Here is a 15,896-nt window from a genome sequence, read left to right on the forward strand (position 1 = left end):
CTATTACGTCCGACATTCTCCAAAGTTCTGGGAATTGTGCTCACAGTGCCCAGATACAGTTTGCTTCTATGATGTGTTTTTAATTGTAATACAATTAATTGCTGCTGTTTTTAATGCCCTCGGGATCCTTTAGTGTACATTTATTATTTTAAAAGGTTTTTCACTTGAGAAGAGAAAAGAGAGAAATAGGATGGAGGCGGTTAGAAAATAGACACCCCCGGAACTGGCCATGAAAGGGTTAAAAAATAAGCTGGCACAGTGACAAAAGGACTCGTGAGGGAGTCTATTAAAGGGGTTAAGAATACAGCGGAGACTGGAGTATCTGTCCATAGGACGACTTTAAACCGTACACTCCACAGAGCTGGGCTTTACGGAAGAGTGGCCAGAAAAAAGCCATTGCTTAAAAAAAAAATAAGTAAACACGTTTGGTGTTCACCAAAAGGCATGTGGGAGACTCCCCAAACATATGGAAGAAGCTACTCTGGTCAGATAAGACTAAAATTATGCTTTTTGGCCATCAAGGAAAACGCTATATCTGGCGCAAACACAACACCTCACATCACCCCAAGAACACCATCCCCACAGTGAAGCATGGTGGTGGCAGCATCATGCTGTGGGGATGTGTTTCATTGGCAGGGACTGGGAAACTGGTCAGAATTGAAGGAATGATGGACGGCGCTTAAATGTCTTGGAATGGCCTTGTCAAAGCCCAGACCTCAATCCAATTGAGAATCTGTGGTATGACTTAAATATTGCTGTACATCAGCGGAACCCATCCAACTTGAAGGAGCTGGAGCAGTTTTTCCTTGAAGAATGGGCAAAAATCCCAGTGGCTAGATGTGCCAAACTTATAGAGACATACCCCAAGAGACTTGCAGCTGTAATTGCTGCAAAAGGTGTCTCTACAAAGTACTGACTTTGGGGCGGTGAATAGTTATGTGCGCTCAAGTTCTGTTTTTTTGTCTTATTTCTTGTTTGTTTCACAATAAAAAATGTTGCATCTTCAAAGTGGTAGGCATGTTGTGTAAGTCAAATAATACAAACCCCCCAAAAAACTATTTTAATTCCAGGTTGTAAGGCAACAAAATAGGAAAAATGCCAAGGGGGTGAATACTTTCACAAGCCACTGTAGCTATTAACATCACCACGAGGAATCGTGTTGGAAATCCCTCTTCTTTGTGACAATATGGCCAGAGATGCATGTGGAGATTGTTGTTAGAACTCGGAGGGAGAATCTTCCCAAAGACAAATGAAATGCATCCCAGTATCTTTGTGGAGGAAACGGGCATTTCAACAGACGGTAGGGAGCAATATGCCCTTAACGCTTTTCAGGGAAGATCGTGGCATGGAGATGACAATGGTATGCTAACACCCAGGGGCATCATGCACCCATGTATTTTATTTATTTATTTATTTCACCTTTATTTTACCAGGTAGGCTAGTTGAGAACACGTATGAAGTACGTGAGGTTGGAAACAGCTATTTCCTGCAACCTAGAGCCATAATCTTTATGCCTAATTCTATGTCGAAAATGTTTTTGTCTCAGTACAACTGACACACTGGTATAGCTAAGCAATAAGGCCCGAGGGGATGTGGGATATGGCCAATATACCACGGCTAAGGGCTGTTCTTAAGTGCGACGCAATGCAGAATGCCTGTATACAGCTCTTAGTTGTGGTATATTGGCCATATATCACAAACCCCTGAGGTGCCTTATTGCTATTATAAACTGGTTACCAACTTAATTAGAGCTGTAAATATAAATGTTTTGTCATACCTGTGGTATACGGTCTGATATACCACGGCTGTCAGACAATCAGCATTCAGGGCTCGAACCACCCAGTTTATACTTTATCATAACCCAAGAATGAAAGACAATTTGTATTTTCTAAAGTCTAGCAACCTTGCCAGTAGGCATGCCAGCTAAGATAGTTAGACAAGCTACTATAACTTGATTGAAACCTGAAAATGCTCAGTAGCTAGTTATGAGTGTTTTATTTATTCATCAACAAGGAATCATAGGGTACATAGCTTAATTTACAAACATACCTTCTGTGAGGCCTGCCCATCACTGGCAGCTAAAATCAAATCAAACGCTGTGTGTAGCTCGACACTTTCTCTCCTCCTCCACTGACGATACCAAAGATTTTTAGAACAAAGATTGACCACAGCCTGTCGTTTCCAATGGGAGCAAATAGTGGCCAGAACAAGCAAGGAGGTGGGCAGAGCCAAGCACGAGCTAGCGAGATCCTATTGGCACGTTCTAGCATACATATTTCTGTTTGAGAACGCCTACTCTGTGAAGTAAGCATGTGCAATAACTCATTTTGCCTTTGCAATCCTTCTAAGCAATGCAATTTTATTTTTTTAGCAAAGGGTAAAGCCTACAAAACTCTGTCCACTCATAACAAATTCTAGTTGTGGGAACAGAAAACTGTATTAAGAACAAATGTTCCATTGATGAGATAATGTTCAGAATGTCGGCCAAACTATCTGTCCCATTGTACTATCTGTGACGATACAGTCTGCGCACACTAGAGTATCTAGTGTCCTATCTAGCATATCTTTTCTCTGTGGTGCACCTTGGAAGGAAGCACTTACTTGTCCAGTCAGTGTGCCCCCTCCAAAAAATATCACTGACAGATATTTTTCATAAATAATTATGATAAAAACTGGGCCTAAAAAAGAAGTTTAGTAATTAATTCAACATCTGAAAAATAAAAAGACTGGACAAATCTGAGGGGGCACTTGCACCTCTGCTAACACCCTCCCACACACATAAGTAGCCTACACAGTCTCTCTCTCTCTCTCTGCATTTCTCCATCTCGCATGCACACATAAGTAGCCTACACAGTCTCTCTCTCTCTCTCTGCATTTCTCCATCTCGCATGCACACATAAGTAGCCTACACAGTCTCTCTCTCTCTGCATTTCTCCATCTCGCATGCACACATAAGTAGCCTACACAGTCTCTCTCTCTCTGCATTTCTCCATCTCGCATGCACACATGCACACACAGGCGCATGCAAACACATTTATATACGTAACATAACATGTTCCATTTAGCAGACGCTTTTATCAAAAGCGACTTACAGTCATGCGTGCATACTTTTTATTTACATACGGGTGGTCCCGGGAATCAAACCCACTATCCTGGCGTTGCAAGCACCATGCTCCATCCAATTCAATCTCCTAAACAGATACTGGCACTAATGAAATCATACTGTACTGCAGTGATTAGATCAACGGAGACTGTGGATCGACAGAGTCCCATTCGAATTATGTGCAAGTAAGAACAACGGTTTTAACACTATGCAAACAATGATTCACCATTGTGATACTCATTACAATGGCATGTATTGTACATTTGTTCTATGATGGGTACACATATGTAACTATTTTTGCATTCTGAATAGTTCTCCTTGCTTTCTATAAATTCTAATAAATACCACACCATGTCCAGTCTGTATAATAAGTCCATGGCAGAAACAGCTAATATGCATATTTCAGTGTGAAAGGGGTTTAAATATCCTCCTACTACCACAGGTCTCTGTGGAAATGTTACAAACTCATATTCCTATCCTTTGTAAACAGTGGTTCAAGGCAGTTTGAGCATGAAAACTCGACTGCACCTTTTGTTTTACACAAAATATGTATTGATCTGCCCAAGGGTTTTTGGTGAGGTTTACAACAGCACCTTTCTGTTTGATACAGAAGAAAATGAAGTCGTCTCCAGTCAAATCAAAAGCTTAGGGCCCCAGGACCTTAGCCGGGGTTAAGACTTCAAACCGAAGGGGTGGAATACGGTGCCTGGGTAGCCGCACAAAGGCAACACGCTACAGTACACATGCACTAACTGGGCTAAATGTAATTCACAACGGTGAGAGATGCTTTCAGACACGCATATTTTAGTGCAGTCAAGGAACCGTGAGTTGATTTAGTGTAAGAGGCACAGTAGTATGAAATGAGACATACAGTATCCTATCTCTGCTGTAAGGGCTATCTCATTCAATCTTACGGTGTATTACAGTGAATTGCAATTTGCTGTAATATGAACTAGTGTTACAATAATTTTTCAGAAACACCTGCCAACTGGTACGGTTTCACTATGGCAGATGTAATGAAACACATCCCAGCGATAAGTTTTTCCAGTCTCTATCTCATGATGAATGATCAATATCAAATTGCAGTGCCATTATTCATACTCTCCCGGTTCCTGACCACTGATCATGGCCCTAACACAGGACGTAGGCAAGATCAATTACATAATTAGCCACCAAGCATATGCATGGCTGTGATACATTATGTGGTTGACTTAACTTGGCTACGATTTCACAAAAATTACCATAAATGAACCTGGGTCATTTGTTACGCAATGTGCTATGGCGATTGTGTGGACACAGTAAAACATGTAAATACAAAATAGAAACTAAAGAATAATGTCAGGTTACAACATGTATTAAAAACAGGAAACAAGAATCAGAGGTCAAATATGCATGAGACAAGCAGCAGAGGTCAAATATACACGAGACAAGCAGCAGAGGTCAAATATACATGGAACAAGCAGCAGAGGTCAAACATACACGGATCAAATTGCACTTGGGTAACCAGAGCAAAACTATCTTACATATAGAGTGATGGTGGGCTACGGCTGTACTGCTCTGGGCTATTGAGGAAACCCCCCACTCTTTGTATCTAACTGGACTCTGCACGTAATTCAATACACCTCTTCTTGTGCAAAATCACTCAGATGAAACGCAACAGAGCCATGTGAACTGTTGAGCGGATAAGAAGCCACCTCCTATTAGGACCCTAGCAGTCGCCCAGTGTGTGTGTGTGTGTGTGTGTGTGTGTGTGTGTGTGTGTGTGTGTGTGTGTGTGTGTGTGTGTGTGTGTGTGTGTGCGCGTGTGTGCAATGTGTGTATGAGCAATATGTGTGTACAATGTATGTCAAACCTTGGAGGGCATTTTTCCCTTCATTCTCTGTACGCAGGCAATGCCATAGAGAGGCCTAGATATACAATGCCAGGTTTTCCTCACCATAGCAACAAATATGGAAACACAAATCTATTTCAGTGAGCGAGCGTAGAGTAGCAGCACTTAAATGCAGAACAAAAAAATGGGAAAAACCACAATAAATTAGCGAAGGCCTTTAGGTTAGTACTCACTCCCTCCTTCATGCCGGACGCACAGGAAAATGGTGTTTCCCATCCACCTCCCCAATACAATGTGAATGTGTTATCAGAGATTGTGCCATTCACTCCCAGCATACAGGATGTGGCCTGGGTTCCACCCCTGTTAATGAAGGAGGGTGATGCTTGTTCATTGGTGTGTGTTTACTTACAAGGTGTTGGCTGCGCTGAGCTTGAGGACGGGAAGGTAACCAATGGAAACATGCACGACACTGCACGCCTAATGGAGCTAAAACAAAGGGCCTTGTACAAGAGGCCTGGTGATGACCGATACAAGAGGCCTGGTGATGACCGATACAAGAGGCCTGGTGATGACCGATACAAGAGGCCTGGTGATGACCGATACAAGAGGCCTGGTGATGACCGATACAAGAGGCCTGGTGATGACCGATACAAGAGGCCTGGTGATGACCGATACAAGAGGCCTGGTGATGACCGATACAAGAGGCCTGGTGATGACCGATACAAGAGGCCTGGTGATGACCGATACAAGAGGCCTGGTGATGACCGATACAAGAGGCCTGGTGATGACCGATACAAGAGGCCTGGTGATGACCGATACAAGAGGCCTGGTGATGACCGATAGAGGAATCAACAAATCCGTTTCTTCTGGCAAAGGTTGGAGCCTTAACAGCACCGCTAATCATAATAAAATAGGGGATCTGTCGACATGACAGGCTCTTGAATCACACAATAGTATTAACTAAGTTTAATCACATACCCAACATAAATACTGCACTAATAGTGATAGACTTGATTAGACAACTCTTGGAAAACAACTAGTCTTGATAAGCTTCTGTTTTTTTTTTAGAAAAGAACACATAAAAAAACTGAGCAAAAAGCGAAAGCCAACAAGGGAGCAAACACAGCAGCACAGCCTCGATATAAATACAAGCAATATGTCACACGGTATCAAGTTGTTGGCAGTGGCACGGTGATATATACAGTATTGACCTCCTGTAGCTCATATAGGGTGATTATAACCAGTTTGTCAGGAGAAGTACAAAGGCTTTACTGTAATAGTGTAATAGCTTTCTCCTTCATCTCTCCACCCATCCTGCTGATGACACAGATGACCCCATCTTCCCTTTAGAGGTATACAGGCTGGCAACAGGAGCCAGTCAGCAGCCGGAGCCACTGTCCTGTCCAAGGGGACACCTCTGTACCAGTAAGTAGAAAGATTTAAAGAGTACTTACACAAGGCTCACAATGGGACCAGCAAGGTACCTTTCAAAAAAACAATGTTATTGAGGCTGGACACAATATCAGACTGCCATCAATATGGAGCAGCTATTGAGTTTCGGGGTGAGTTGCAGGATACTGTAATTGTATACACTTTATCTGTCTCACGCTGTCACAATTGTTTTGTTTAAGGGATTTCAAAACGGGGGAGCCAACCTCATTAAGGGCAAGTCAATAAGATTGAAGCAGGAAGCTCGAGGGAAACATGAATAGATAAGTATGTGAGTCTATCAGAATAGTTGCAGTAGTTGTTAACATGTCTGATAGACTAGAAAAGCTTTTAATGCGATTGTATAATGTAAGTCATTCAAAAATAGTTGTAATCATTTTGGTTCTGGTCATTTTATGATGAGTGAGAATGCATGCACAATATGAAAATCCATAGTTGAATGTAAAAGCTATATAAATTCACAAGAGGGACATTTCTTTAATGATTTAAAGCCAGATTTAAATAAAATAATTATATTACTTACAATAGCACAATCTCTGATGCAAAGATATTTTGGCATTTATTTCCCACCCTGAATTTACTGTTAGGCTACATGTATGTTATGTCATGGGTTAGCTTTTTCACTGTATGTGTATCCAAACGTTTCATTAGTTTGTACATTGCAGTACAAAGCATCCAATGAAAAACGGGACTATGGTAAGGTGCTTAAACACAATACGTGTTGCCATAACTGTGGCACAATGCCAAACCGTGTAACAGGAGAGAGAAGCCTACTGTGAAGATGCAACAGACAGTTATCTCCGGCTGCGAGAGAACAGATGACATTTTTTCAACACGCAAAAAAAAAGACTCGCTGTTCCTGCAACATGGAACAGGTGTGTGTGTGTCTGTGTGCGCGCGTTGTTCGTGCGGAGGGTGTCATAGGTTATATGAGTGATTTGTGAAGAAGCAGTAGCACAGTTACATAGATCCTTAGTAACGTTACCTGTGAAACATAGAACTACTGGCTCCATCCATACAAATAACCCACATACAGCGCTGTTATATAAATAATAAACTCTGTGGCAGGCGTGGCCATGGACTAGAAATGTTATAGGTTAAAGTAAATTTACAGGTTACAGCTTTCTCAGACCCTAATTGTTAAATCTCAACGGTGCATGAGCAAATTAGAAATGTACCTGATAATGATCGATTAGTATCCGCTCTTCTCCCTTATGCGGGCTCTCCGGCCACAGGTGATAGCTGGAGCCGTAGTTAGGGCTGCTCTTGCTGCTACTGCCAGTCGCAGACGAGTTCCCCCCGTACGGCTGCGTTGGTGGGTTTACACGGGAGTCGCGGCAATGTTGTTGCGACTGATTGGCTTGGTTCGTTCGCCCCGGCTTATTGCAGTCTTGGTCACAGTGCTGCGGACGCTGGGGACATAGCCCCAGTGCGACTTGCTGCTGCTGATGCTGTTGCAGCAGTGATGCCTGGTTATTCCTACATACCTCTCCTGAGCCGTTGGCGCAGTAGTTGATAGGCAAGCTGCTCCCCACCAGTAGCTGTTGTTGAGCTCGCAATAGTGGCTGTTGCTGTAGCTGCTGCAGGTCCTGAGCCTGGGACTCGAATGCTCGCCGATTAGCCTCGATTGACTCACATACATTTACAGTGCGCCCTTTCTGCGAGTTTGCTCGGATTGCTTCAGGGGAGGGGTCCCTGTGTCGGAGTCTTTGACTGTGTTGCTGCAACAACTGCTTCTGGTCTCGGTAGCCTCCTCCTCCTCCCCTGCAGTGTTCCACGATGCTCGCCTGTTGGTAATTGGCACTGCTTTGGAAATGTTCCCCGCGATTAGATTCCTGCAAAAACAGCAAAGAGGAAGACGTTGGCGGCAGCGGCAAAGATAGGGAGGGCTGCGGCGGGTGAGAAAGGTTCGCCTTCTCGGAAAAACTGCAGTGGCAGCTCTGACTAACAGGCTGTTCCGACTGCGGCTGCGAGCCGACTGCGGCCCAAAGGTTCTGCTTCAGGTGCGCTGGCTGCCCGTCGGGTTCACAGACCCGGTGTGACGGTCGCTGGGCGATGTCGTAGTTTGTCAGAGGTGGGGGTTCGCCGTGCTGCGACTGACAGGCATGGATACCTCTCCGAGGGGGTTGGCTCAGACAAGGCAGTTCGTTGTTCTGGTAGTGCGAGGTGGTAGTTGAACGCTCTCTGAAAGACGGAGGAGGGGGCGGCAGACTGAAAACTGGAGAGACTGGGTTTGGGTCTCGGCTCTGCGCGCTGCCTTGCTCTTCGTCGGGGATTTGGTGCTGATGGACAGCTCCCGCGTATCGATGCCGCATCCCCTTAAAAGCCGAGTCTTGCTGTGGTTGCTCGTTTGCCTTGTATAGCTCCGACACCCGTTCATTGCGATCAGTCCCAGCAGAATAGAGCCGACTCGTCTCATTGGTAGGTTTGACCAGGACCTGCATTAAAACGCCACCTTACGGACAAAACACCGCCTTCTTTAGAATATTGGTAACCAAATATGCACACAGGTTAGAGGATATTCTTAACGAAAACCTATACGCGCAATAGATTTATCATATTTGATGCGATTGCGAAATAGTGATGAAAGTGATCTACACAGTATAAGGCCAATCGTTTATAAACGCATTGGATCTTGACTATTGACTTTCCACTGTTGCCACAACAACCATGCAGACAATCACTTTCTCTCCAATTGAATCTTCTTTAACAGTCTCTACCAAATGTGCCCCTTAAATATCGTACCACTACTACTTACTCGGTTGTATCACTACGATAGTTTATAGGTCTATAATACGAGTTTTCTATAAATCCCTACATTCAATCATTCAACATAAGCATGAAATGAAAGGCCTAATAATAGCCGCTAATAAAACCCATGACACCTAACCGACTTTACGCACCATTCTCTTTGTTTACACATGGTCCACGTAGTCCATTCGAGAAATTGTTTTAAATAATCGTCAAAAATCCTCCTTTGTTATAATACTTGAGAATTGCAGTTCAGTGTTCAATATTTAATCAAGACTAGACATGGTTTTGGATTACCAGGCAGAAAGATTCGTCATGATCTATCACGCACAGCCTGCATAGTCGAACACAACAACATTTGTAACCAGAGGTGGTCACAACGGCTTTATAAAACACCTTCGTATTGCGTTACACACAAAGCATAATGATATAAAAGCATTTTGTTGTCTGGTAGCATGGTAGGATGTGTTGTGTATACCATTATGAGACAACCTGCTGATAGATCCGAGGGAGGGAAAGAGCGAGAGCGAGGCGGGGCAGAGACAGGGGGAGCGCTGTCCAGGGTTCTGAGAGTTAGCTATGAGCGAGCGACAAAAATAGACAGTGTCAACTAGCTGAAGGACAGCACTCAAGGAGAGTGGAAAGGGGGAGGCTGAACCCCCAAATGGTCTGTGAATGACCAGTGATACGATAGAAAAGGATGGGGTTGTTGTTCACTATCTATTTTGAAGTGGAAAAACACATTTCAAAATAGAAACTGACCATAGCCTATAGGCCTAACTTTTCATAATACTGAAAAATGACATTTTGACAGTTTATGTAGAGGCTGAGTGGGTGGGCAAGAGAGAAGGAGAAAACTTTTTCCATCATACATTAGGAGTACTTAATAAGCTAAACTTTCCCAAGCTGTGTCAACCATTTTGAGTTTTGATGGGGCTCAGACTGCAGATGTGGACTCTTTCCTTCAATAGTTGAGGGAAGGCTTGCGTACACTGTTTTATAGCTCCTGTGAAAGTCTGCAAGAATTCGGAGTAGTCCCGGCAGGAGGAACATTAGAAACCTGACCATTCTCATTAAGTAATTGGTCGTTGTGACCTGTGTGGGTTCGTTGGCAAGATGGAGTTTCATTTGCTGGTTTAGGAAGCAATGTCACTGGTGCCACATAAATAATGAAATCAAACTTTACAACTCTTACACAAACTCAAACGTCCACGAACATGAGCACACACACACACACAAGCACAAGCAGAAGCGTGCGCATACCCAAACACGCACACACACACACACACTCCCTCACACACTCCACTCCTCCCACCCTCTCTCTCTCTCTAGCAAAAGCAAAAGATTGCCATGCCTATTTAATTCCTCTTGGATTGAGCCCACATACCGATACCCATCCCTTTTAGCTTGGCCATTTGCGTTAGGAAGTATATTGTGTGACATCCCGTAAGAAATACTGCAGAAGCCCAATAACACATAAATGGTAGTGTAGAGAACATGGATGAGGGGAAGTGAAGGGATTACATGTAACACAGGAAGCAGATAAGAAGACTGTAATTACAGTGAAAGAAGAAGAAAGACGAAGCCAGAGCAATGCAGCGACAAAGATTTCTCCGTGAGAGAGCGATGACGTTGTACGTAATAAGAGCAGGTGCAGGTTAGAGAAAATATTATGAAATTGGGGAGAAAAAGGGGGGTAAGATACAACAACAAAAAATAAAAGATTCTTTTGAACAGTAGCGAGATAGAAAATATCTTGTGATGTGGTCAAAGACAACAAAATGAAGCACCTCATGATGTAAGATACAGGATAAGACTACAAGGACACAGAGGAAATACTAACGTTGTATTGATCTATCAATTCACATCAATCAATCAATCAATCAAGTTTATTTTATATAGCCCTTCCTACATCAGCTAATATCTCGAAGTGCTGTACAGAGACCCAGCCTAAAACCCCAAACAGCTAGAATGCAGGTGAAGAAGCACGGTGGCTAGGAAAAACTCCCTAGAAAGGCCAAAACCTAGGAAGAAACCTAGAGAGGAACCAGGCTATGAGGGGTGGCCAGTCCTCTTCTGGCTGTGCCGGGTGGTGATTATAACAGAACTATGACAAGATGTTCAAAAATGTTCATAAGTGACAAGCATGGTCAAATAATAATCATGGATAATTTTCAGTTGGCTTTTCATAGCCGATCATTAAGAGTTGAAAAACAACAGGTCTGGGACAGGTGGCGGTTCCATAACCGCAGGCAGAACAGCTGAAACCGGAACAGCAGCAAGGCCAGGCGGACTGGGGACAGCAAGGAGCCACCACGCCCGGCAGTCCCGACGTATGGTCCCAGGGCTCAGGTCCTCCAAGAGAAAGAAAGAGAGAAGGAGAAAATTAGAGAGAGCCAAGATTTTCAAAATGTTCATAAATGACAAGCATGGTCAAATAATAATCAGGAATAAATCTGTTGGCTTTTCATAGCCGATCATTAAGAGTTGAAAACAGCAGGTCTGGGACAGGTAGGGGTTCCGTAACCGCAGGCAGAACAGTTGAAACTGGAATAGCAGCAAGGCCAGGTGGACTGGGGACAGCAGGGAGTCGTCATGCCCGGTAGTCCTGACGTATGGTCCTAGGGCTCAGGTTCTCAGAGAGAGAGAAAGAAAGAGAGAACGAGAGAATTAGAGAAAGCATACTTAAATTCACACAGGACACTGGATAAGACAGGAGAAGTACTCCAGGTATAACCAACTGACCCTAGCCCCCCGACACAAACTACTGCAGCATAAATACTGGAGGCTGAGACAGGAGCGGTCAGGAGACACTGTGGCCCCATCCGAAGATACCCCCGGACAGGGCCAAATAGGAAGGATATAACCCCACCCACTTTGCCAAAGCACAGCCCCCGCACCACTGGAGGGATATCTTCAACCACCAACTTATAATCCTGAGACAAGGCCGAGTATAGCCAACAAAGATCTCCACCACAGCACAAACCAAGGGGGGGGCGCCAACCCAGACAGGAAGATCACGTCAGTAACTCAACCCACTCAAGTGACGCACCCCTCCCAGGGACGGCATGAAAGAGCACCAGTAAGCCAGTGACTCAGCCCCTGTAATAGGGTTAGAGGCAGAGAATCCCAGTGGAGAGAGGGGCACCGGCCAGGCAGAGACAGCAAGGGCGGTTCGTTGCTCCAGAGCCTTTCCGTTCACCTTCACACTCCTGGGCCAGACTACACTACACTCCTGGTAGAACATCATATATGTGTATAACCTGTACTGTAGGTATGCTATTGCATTCTGTAATAAAGATTGCATTTGAGATCAGAGTGCTCTTAAGACTTGGTCTCCTGCCTGTGTAAGATCGCACTATTAAAAGAACAACGAGCACCAGGAGAGTAGTAGAATCAGGAGAGGAGAGTAGTAGAATCTCTACTACAGGAGAGTAGTATAATCAGGAGAGGAGAGTAGTAGAATCTCTACTACAGGAGAGCAGTAGAATCAGGAGAGGAGAGTAGTAGAATCTCTACTACAGGAGAGTAGTAGAATCAGGAGAGGAGAGTAGTAGAATCTCTACTACAGGAAAGTAGTAGAATCAGGAGAGGAGAGTAGCAGAATATCTACTACAGGAGAGTAGTATAATCAGGAGAGGAGAGTAGTAGAATCTCTACTACAGGAGAGTAGTAGAATCAGGAGAGGAGAGTAGTAGAATCTCTACTACAGGAGAGTAGTAGAATCAGGAGAGGAGAGTAGTAGAATCTCTACTACAGGAGAGTAGTAGAATCAGGAGAGGAGAGTAGCAGAATCTCTACTACAGGAGAGTAGTAGAATCAGGAGAGGAGAGTAGTAGAATCTCTACTACAGGAGAGTAGTAGAATCAGGAGAGGAGAGTAGTAGAATCTCTACTACAGGAGAGTAGTAGAATCAGGAGAGGAGAGTAGTAGAATCTCTACTACAGGAGAGTAGTAGAATCAGGAGAGGAGAGTATTCGAATCTGTAGAGGAGAGTAGTAGAATCAGGAGAGGAGAGCAGTAGAATCTCTACTACATGTAATTACACATGAACAAGGGTGTAATAACAAATCCTGTGGTAAAGCTAAACAGTTTTGACTTAGTATGTAAATCCACTGCCTGGATCTCACAATCAATATGAGTTGCGGAGGAATCACCTGGGCTTAAGAAGGTGAAAGGTATACCCCCCGCCCCAACCACAACCCACCATGTCTCGTCAGACTCAATACCTATGCATGTGTACAATCTTAGCACCTTTTTCTCTATCTAGAAACAAAAAGGGTTATTTTGCTGTCCCCATATGAGAAGCCTTTGAATAACTCCTTTTGGTTCCAGGTAGAACCATTTGGGGTTCCATGTAGAACCCTTCCACACAGGGTTCTACATGGAACCCAAGAGTTCTACCGGGAACCAAAAACGGTTCTACCTGGAACCAAAAAGGGTTCTCTTATGGGGACAGCCGCAGAATCCTTTTGGAACCTTCTTTTCTAACAGCGTAGCATCATGACTTGATTCTGTTAAACAGTGCCTGTCTGTTCTCTGAGTCCAACAAACTCTGTGTAAATCTATCCATGTGTAATGAGAGTTGCCCTCTCCCTCGTATTCTCTTTATACTCACTGTGTGAGACGGTGGAGCCGAGAGCTGTTGTGGAAACAGCAAAGAGGAGAGAGATTAGGGGCTGTGCTGAGAGGCTGTGCTTTTTACATTTAAATAATCCTTAAGAGTCTATTGATGCACCCGTGCGTAACATTATAAAACAATTCCCATTAAAATCCGTCAGTTTAAGGTATAGATATTTTTTTTGCATGGGCTGCGTCTCAATTCACCGCATCCTCCTATGTCAGCCTTCTGCATCTGCGGTGGAAGGTGGTTGAGCTACAGCAGTGTTTGTCAAACCATGAGACACCTCGAAAATCAGTCTCTCACGAAAACGTCTGTAGCGCCCGAATGGTTCTCCGTTTTGCTCTATGACCCCCACAAACCCCACGGGACTCATCTGAAGTCGGTAACGCTGATGTGACAGCATCTGTCTGAAGTATCCGAACCGTTTGGGCTACAAACTAATATCACCCCACTGTGGAAAGGGGAGACTCTCATGAACATGATGGTGTTTTCCGTTGTTTCTCTACGAGTCATGGAACTCGTCTGAAGGCAACCAATACAAATTAATGGAGGTATGGGAGGTAATTTTGTGCCAACAAAACAAGGGGTTAAAGTCCTAAAACCTTATTCCTTATGATGAATTTTTGACTGTCTGTTTTGCCATTTATTTCAATGTGTTTCTCTGGGCTATACCTAACGGGGCCCTAAAATTCCATATCAAATAATGGCTTAGACTTTTAGAGGTTTTAAAGAGACGCCAGGTTTCAAAGATATCGCTGCTCATCACCTTAAATGGAAGGGAGTTTTCTTTCAAGGTTTTGCTATCATGTTTTTTTCTTCTTTATTTCACCTTTATTTAACCAGGTAGGCCAGTTGAGAACAAGTTCTCATTTACAATTGCGACCTGGCCAAGATAAAGCACAGCAGTTCGACACATACAACAACACAGAGTTACACATGGAATAAACAAACATACAGTCAATAACACAGTATAAAAAAAAGTCTATATACAGTGTGTGAAAATGGCGTGAGGAGGTAAGGTAATAAATAGGCCATTGTAGCGAAGTACTTACAATTTAGCAAATTAACACTGGAGTGATAGATGTGCTGATGATGATGTGCAAGTAGAAATACTGGTGTGCAAAAGAGCAAAAAAAGTAAATAAAAACAATATGGGGATGAGGTAGGTAAATTGGATGGGCTGTTTGCAGATGGGTTGTGTACAGCTGCAGCGATCGGTAAGCTGCTCAGATAGTTGATGTTTAAAGTTAGTGAGGGATATATAAGTCTCCAACTTCAGAGATATTTGCAATTTGTTCCAGTCATTGGCACCAGAGAACTGGAAGGAAAGGCGGCCAAAGCAGGTGTTGGCTTTGGGGATGGCCAGTGAGATATACCTGCTGGAGCGTGTGCTACGGGTGGGTGTTGTTATCGTGACCAGTGAGCTGAGATAAGGCGGAGCTTTACCTAGCAAAGACTTATAGATGACCTGGAGCCAGTGGGTCTGGCGACGAATACGTAGCGAGGGCCAGCCGACGAGAGCATACAGGTCGCAGTGATGGGTGGTATATGGGGCTTTGGGCACAAAACGGATGGCACTGTGATAGACTGCATCCAATTTGCTAGAGTAGAGTGTTGGAGGCTATTTTGTAAATGACATCGCCGAAGTCGAGGATCGGTAGGACAGTCAGTTTTACAAGGGTATGTTTGGCGGCATGAGTGAAGAAGGTTTTGTTGCGAAATAGGAAGCCGATTCTAGATTTAATTTTGGATTGGAGATGTCTAATATGAGTCTGGAAGGAGAGTTTACAGTCTAGCCAGACATCTAGGTATTTGTAGTTGTGCACATATTCTAAGTTAGAACCGTCCAGAGTAGTGATGCTAGGCGGGCGGGTGCGGGCAGCGATCAGTTGAAAACCATGCATTTTGTTTTACTAGCGTTTAAGAGCAGTTGGAGGCCACTGAAGGAGTGTTGTATGGCATTGAAGCTCATTTGGAGGTTTGTTAACACAGTGTCCAAAGAAGGGCCAGATGTATACAGAATGGTGTCGTCTGCGTAGAGGTGGATCAGGGAATCAAGAGCGACATTGTTGATATATACAGAGAAAAGAGTCGGCCCGAGAATTGAACCCTGTGGTACCCCCATAGAGACTGCCAGA

At 44.0% G+C, this 15,896-nt stretch overlaps 1 protein-coding gene across 1 annotated transcript in view; it reads right to left on the bottom strand.

Moving 5' to 3' along the window:
- Positions 1-9,038, bottom strand: part of LOC129823845 (small conductance calcium-activated potassium channel protein 2-like) — a 49,366-nt gene extending 40,328 nt beyond the window's left edge. The window contains exon 1 of the mRNA XM_055882879.1: positions 7,562-9,038. Within this exon, the coding sequence (XP_055738854.1) occupies positions 7,562-8,827 (1,266 nt within the window). The 5' untranslated portion in view covers positions 8,828-9,038. The remainder of the gene's footprint in view (positions 1-7,561) is intronic.
- Between the last annotated feature and the right edge of the window lie 6,858 nt (positions 9,039-15,896).

Source organism: Salvelinus fontinalis, chromosome 26 (assembly GCF_029448725.1).
Source record: "Salvelinus fontinalis isolate EN_2023a chromosome 26, ASM2944872v1, whole genome shotgun sequence".
Lineage (NCBI taxonomy): Eukaryota > Metazoa > Chordata > Actinopteri > Salmoniformes > Salmonidae > Salvelinus > Salvelinus fontinalis.